The 6,000-nt window shown below is 37.0% G+C and overlaps 1 protein-coding gene across 1 annotated transcript in view; it reads left to right on the forward strand.

Annotated features, from left to right (window-relative positions):
• The window catches only part of LOC110097108 (fructose-bisphosphate aldolase 3, chloroplastic), a 75,106-nt gene extending 69,804 nt beyond the window's left edge, over positions 1-5,302 (forward strand). Inside the window, exon 5 of the mRNA XM_020823348.2 lies at positions 4,982-5,302. Coding sequence (XP_020679007.1) covers positions 4,982-5,287 — 306 coding nt within the window. The 3' untranslated portion in view covers positions 5,288-5,302. The remainder of the gene's footprint in view (positions 1-4,981) is intronic.
• The last annotated feature ends 698 nt before the right edge of the window (positions 5,303-6,000 follow it).

The following is a 6,000-nucleotide window of genomic DNA, read 5'->3' on the forward strand; positions in this document are numbered from 1 at the left end:
CTGCGTACCTTTTCAATACCTCGTCTCGCTCTCGCTTGAATTGTTCTTGTAAAAGTTGTTTATTTTTCATGTACCGCTCCGTACACAAATGCATCTTCACTTGGAGCTTTTATAGCTCATTCTGCAGGGGATCTGTCGAATCACTTTCTGTTGGAACCCATCTGTCAATTGGAAGAGGGACTTCAAGATCTTTTGGATTGCTTTCTTCTATGACTAAATCAATCTTTTTGTGATTTTCCATTTTTCTAAAAAAGACTCAACATAACTTAAATCACTTGATAACAAGACTCACACAACAAACCGGGATTTGTTAACTAGCTTTGATACCAAATTTGATGCAAGCAAAAATTTGAGGGAGCCCCTAAATTTTTGCAAGCAAGAGCTATACTTTCCTAGATAATAGAAAATTACAAAGATTGCCCCAAAATAGACAAATTAGACAAATTACAACTTTTTATAACATAAAAAGACTTACAATTCTTGACACTTACAAACTTTTGACATAAAAACCTAAACTTGCATTCCATTTGTTGAGAAGAAGGATACATGTGGGGTGGTCACTTTCGTAGAGAAGAAGAGGTTAGAAGCCAAGACGAAGGAGGACAAGCTCGCAAGGTTTCCTAGGAGGAGGAAGAAGAGGACTTGGACAAAGCTCGCAAGCTTTTCCAAACAACAAACTTGCAGGTTTTGGCTTCCAAAAATTGCATCATAACATCCTTTTCCATTCCAAACAACTCTATTTTATAGACAAAAGAAGGAAGATAAACAGCCATAGCACCTCCAACCAAATCCAATTAGAATTGAGGAAATGAAAGGCCAAAAGCACATAACAGCCAGCAGAATTTCTGCACAGAAAACAGGGAGACAAGCCACAGAAAACCCCACCAGCAGCCACGGGAAGCCCAGACAGCAAGGGACCCGAAGAGCCAGCACAGGAAACAGAGCATCATTTCACGGGAAAAATAACCAGGAGGGGAAAACCGAGAGTGAGGGCCACAGGAACAGCAACAGACAACAGAACCTGAAAAGACAAAGGGAAGGGAAGGCTTTATGAGCTGATTTCTACACCAATTAATGAACTAAACATCAGCTCATAATGAGCTAACCAACAACTCAAAATTTAATGAGCTAGCACCAAGTTAATAGGCTCAAAACTATAGCAGCCAAAGCTTACCCGAGAGCAGCAAAAGGCCCCAAACTAAGAGCAACAAAGGCTCCAAATAGAGAGCAGCCAAGGACAAACCAAGTGCAGCCAATGCCAAAATTTATGATTTGTTTTGACCCCCCCTTGCCCACATCAAATTCTCCCCCACTTAAAAAAGCTCATCTCCTGATGAGGAAGTTTTTGATTTTTCCCTAAGAGACAAAGTAGGCGCTTCAAGCTCTTGAATTTTGTCTGCGTACCTTTTCAATACCTCGTCTCGCTCTCGCTTGAATTGTTCTTTTAAAAGTTGTTTATTTTTCATGTACCGCTCCGTACACAAATGCATCTTCACTTGGAGCTTTTATAGCTCATTCTGCAGGGGATCTGTCGAATCACCTTCTGTTGGAACCCATCTGTCCATTGGAAGAGAGACTTCAAGATCTTTTGGATTGCTTACTTCTATGACTAAATCAATCTTTTTGTGATTTTCCATTTTTCTAAAAAAGACTCAACATAACTTAAATCACTTGATAACAAGACTCACACAACAAACTGGGATTTGTTAACTAGCTCTGATACCAAATTTGATGCAAGCAAAAATTTGAGGGAGCCCCTAAATTTTTGCAAGCAAGAGCTATACTTTCCTAGATAATAGAAAATTACAAAGATTGCCCCAAAATAGACAAATTACAACTTTTTATAACATAAAAAGACTCTTACAATTCTTGACACTTACAAACTTTTGACATAAAAAATCTAAACTTGCATTTCATTTGTTGAGAAGAAGGATACATGTGGTGTGGTCACTTGCGTAGAGAAGAAGAGGTAAGAAGCCAAGACGAAGGAGGACAAGCTCGCAAGGTTTCCTAGGAGGAGGAAGAAGAGGAGTTGGACAAAGCTCGCAAGCTTTTCCAAACAACAAACTTGCAGGTTTTGGCTTCCAAAAATTGCATCATAACATCCTTTTCCATCCCAAAACAACTCTATTTTATAGACAAAAGAAGGAAGATAAACAGCCATAGCACCTCCAACCAAATCCAATTAGAATTGAGGAAATGAAAGGCCAAAAGACACATAACAGCCAGCAGAATTTCTGCACAGAAAACAGGTAGACAAGCCACAGAAAACCCCACCAGCAGCCACGGGAAGCTCAGCCAGCAAGGGACCCGAAGAGCCAGCACAAGAAACAGGGCATCATTTCACGGGAAAAATAGCCAGGAGGGGAAAATCGAGAGGGAGGACCACGGGAACAATAATAGACAGCAGAAACTCAAAAGACAAGGGGAAGGGAAGGCTTTATGAGCTGATTTCTTCACCAATTAATGAACTAAACATCAGCTCATAATGAGCTAACCAACAACTCAAAATTTATTGAGCTAGCACCAAGGTAATAGGCTCAAAACTATAGCAGCCAAAGCCTACCCGAGAGCAGCAAAAGGCCCCAAACCAAGAGGAACAAAGGCTCCGAACAGAGAGCAGCCAAGGACAAACCAAGAGCAGCCAAGGCCAAAATTTAGGATTTGTTTTGACCCCGCCTTTGCCTACATCACTTTGAGAAGAAGAAGGAAAGGGAATAGAGACTAAATGGGGAATTAGAATTTTTTTCATTCCCTATCTATTGCTTACAATAGGAGATGTATTTATAATGGTTGGGTAGACTAGGTTTACTATATAAAACTGATATACCTATCACAAACTTAAAATAGAATGCAAGGAAAATAGTGCTTATTATATATGTATAGCTTATTTACTTTTTACTTTGTTTGTCCAGATATACATATTGTTGTTGTATAACATCACATTCATACCGCAATTAAAGGAATCGAATATCAAACTTACACACACAATTTTTGAACTAGAATCTAAAATTTTATTTATTCTATCTCAATTATATGCTTTGGTCTATCTATTTATTGACTCATCTCAAGGTTACTGGATTTGACTAGCACAGAGTTTGCCCAGTTTGATTTTAGTCAATTACAAATTCACGTCCCCTGAGCACCGAAATAGATGATATCCCATGAAAATGAAAGCAATAAATCAATGCCAATCTTGGTTAGGAATTTGTAACTCCTGGTCGCATGCAAATACAAGATATGCAACAACATGCCACTGATAATGCCACATAAATAGGATCTATAAGAAATCATAACAGCAACTGCTGAAAAGAAAAAAAAGGGGAAATAACAGCAACTGCTGAAAAGAAAAAAAGGGGAAATCACTTTAGATCTTTTCCCTCAAGGCACATGCTCATCAAATCTTTTATAGTAAAATCTTATCAATTATGATCATCAAATTTTTTGTGGTAAAATCTTGTCAATTAATGAGATCTCATAATAGTGAACCCAACTACATAAATTAATAGGTAAAACAACACTTGAACCAAAATCATAGTATTTGAGGCTTGAGATCAGCCACAAACCAAATTGGCGTGGTCTGTGTCAAATCATATGAACCAACCTATTACTAAGGAGCATCTAAATAGAGAACACTGTTTTCGTTGGCATTCGTCATAGGCATGTCCAAAATACCTAGAATCGAGAATTACAAATTAAAATAAACTAACAAGAATAAATTGTTCAATCTAGTTACAAGATCGGCATTTTTGCTGGGTAGTAATGCATCACTGCCAATTTGTGCTATAGCAAATTAGAATAGAATGAGTTAATTAGGATGGATAACAGTTTTCCTTTAACTGGGTAGTATTACAGGCAGACAGGCACATTTATAGGCTATTGGATATGCATGGTATGGGTCATCACGCCCACATTAGCATATTTGCCAAATTTGAATCATGAATAATTCTGAAATCTGTTACAAATCTGATAAATCAGTCCCAAACCAATGAATTTATATGTTAAGAGAACACATCGCGTCATAGGCTTGTTTGAAAATTATATATTAAACTGGGAAAATTGAAGTCTATTTCAACTTGATCTGATAATTTATTAGCTTGATGTTTCTGATATCTATAAACTTCTAGATCTCCATCAGATTCTTTTTGGACTGATTGGGGTTGAGAGAAAAGTAGCTCCCATTTACATGGGGCTTAATGAATAATCAAATGCATTATTAGGTTATATACTTTTTGGACTGGCTAGTGAGGTCTTGCATCAATGGAATTGGAAGAGAAATATGGCACAATTTCCATCATCAATATGAAGAATTAATAAAAGAAACAAGGGGCAATTCAACTTTAATGGGAAACGGGAGGGTTTCAAATATTGTTTCTTTGGTTCTTACCTTAACCTCTTTAGAAGTTCTCTTAAAATTATGTTATTTAAGGTCCTTTAAGAAAATGTTGATTCTCATGAGTGTGAGCATCCTAATCAAGTTTAAGAACCAAATAACAACAATAGCATCAAGTCTTTATCCCACTATGTGAGGTTGGCTACATGAATATTTTTTCTCCATTATATCCTATTAAGAGTGAAATTCTCATTTAAATCTAATAAAAAAAAAGTCATTTCTAATTATTTCTAACCAAGTTTTTTTAGGTCTACCTAAACCTTTCTTAACATAAGCCAAATTTAATACATCTACTCTCCTAACATGGTCGTCGGAAAGCCGACGTTTTATATGACCAAACTATCTAAAGAGACTCTCTCTAATCTTATCTGTCACTAGAGCAACTCTAACTTTTTCGCGTATATGCTTGTGTTGTATTCTATCTCTAATAGTAAAGCCACTCATCCAACAATAATTAAATCAGTGCCTTGTTTTGTCATTATAATATGAAATGTGGTTTCTTTCGTAAATGAAATAAAATCTTTTAATTTTCAAATAATCATAGCTTATTATTTGTTTTTAGTTTTCTAATGTGTTAAACTTGTGCAGGATAATGGCCTCGTTCCTATTGTGGAGCCTGAGATTCTTCTTGATGGAGACCATGCAATTGAAAGGACTCTTGAGGTAGCAGAGAATGTATGGGCGGAGGTATTTTTTTACTTGGCCCAAAATAACGTTGTTTTTGAAGGCATCCTCCTAAAACCTAGCATGGTAACTCCTGGAGCTGAGCATAAGGAGAAGGCTTCTCCGGAGACTATTGCCAAATATACACTCACAATGTTGAAGAGGAGGGTGCCACCTGCAGTCCCAGGAATCATGGTAAAATGCGTTAATTATATTACTACTTCATCATAAAATTGTACATGGCCTGCCTATTTTGAATCCTAAAGCTGATCAGGGACGTATTGCAGCTTTACTCTAGGGTCAGTGATTCAACAGTAATCTTAATCCTTCACAACGGGGAAAAGCAACCATCAATCTATTATACTAGCAATAATTTACTGGAGTTGAACAAAACTATCTAGTCTTGGATAAGTTTGCTTTGTCGCTAATCATCAAAATAAGGGGGCTTATATGTGAACTCTATTGATAATTGATGAAGATAGGATTTAGTTCATCATTTCCTTATTATAAGGTGGAGGGAGAACATGAAGGTAGCTGGATACTAAAATATGGATGGTGCTATGGGGAGAACATAATATGGAGATGTAAAGACTGATTAGTTCTTGGGTAGAGACCTTGAATGGGACGGTAAAGCTTTGAAATTTGAGAGGAGCAAATTAGGATTGAAAAGGAGAAGAAGAATAAGATAAGAGGTAGAGGTGAGGGGATGAGTTTGGAGAGGATCTGTAAGGAGTGGTGAGGTAAGGCTGTTGTGTAAAGGGAAAGAGAGGGCAATAGAGGAGTACTATTGCATGGTCATTTATAGACGAGCATTGCTAAATACACAATAGTGAGTACAACATTTGCTAAAATGTCAAATGATTACCATCTCTCAACAACAACAACCATCTCATGCGTAATAAATATTTAATTTGTCATGGAGTCGAATTTGGTGTAGATTCTGA

Source organism: Dendrobium catenatum, unplaced genomic scaffold, assembly GCF_001605985.2.
Source record: "Dendrobium catenatum unplaced genomic scaffold, ASM160598v2 fragScaff_scaffold_231, whole genome shotgun sequence".
NCBI lineage: Eukaryota > Viridiplantae > Streptophyta > Magnoliopsida > Asparagales > Orchidaceae > Dendrobium > Dendrobium catenatum.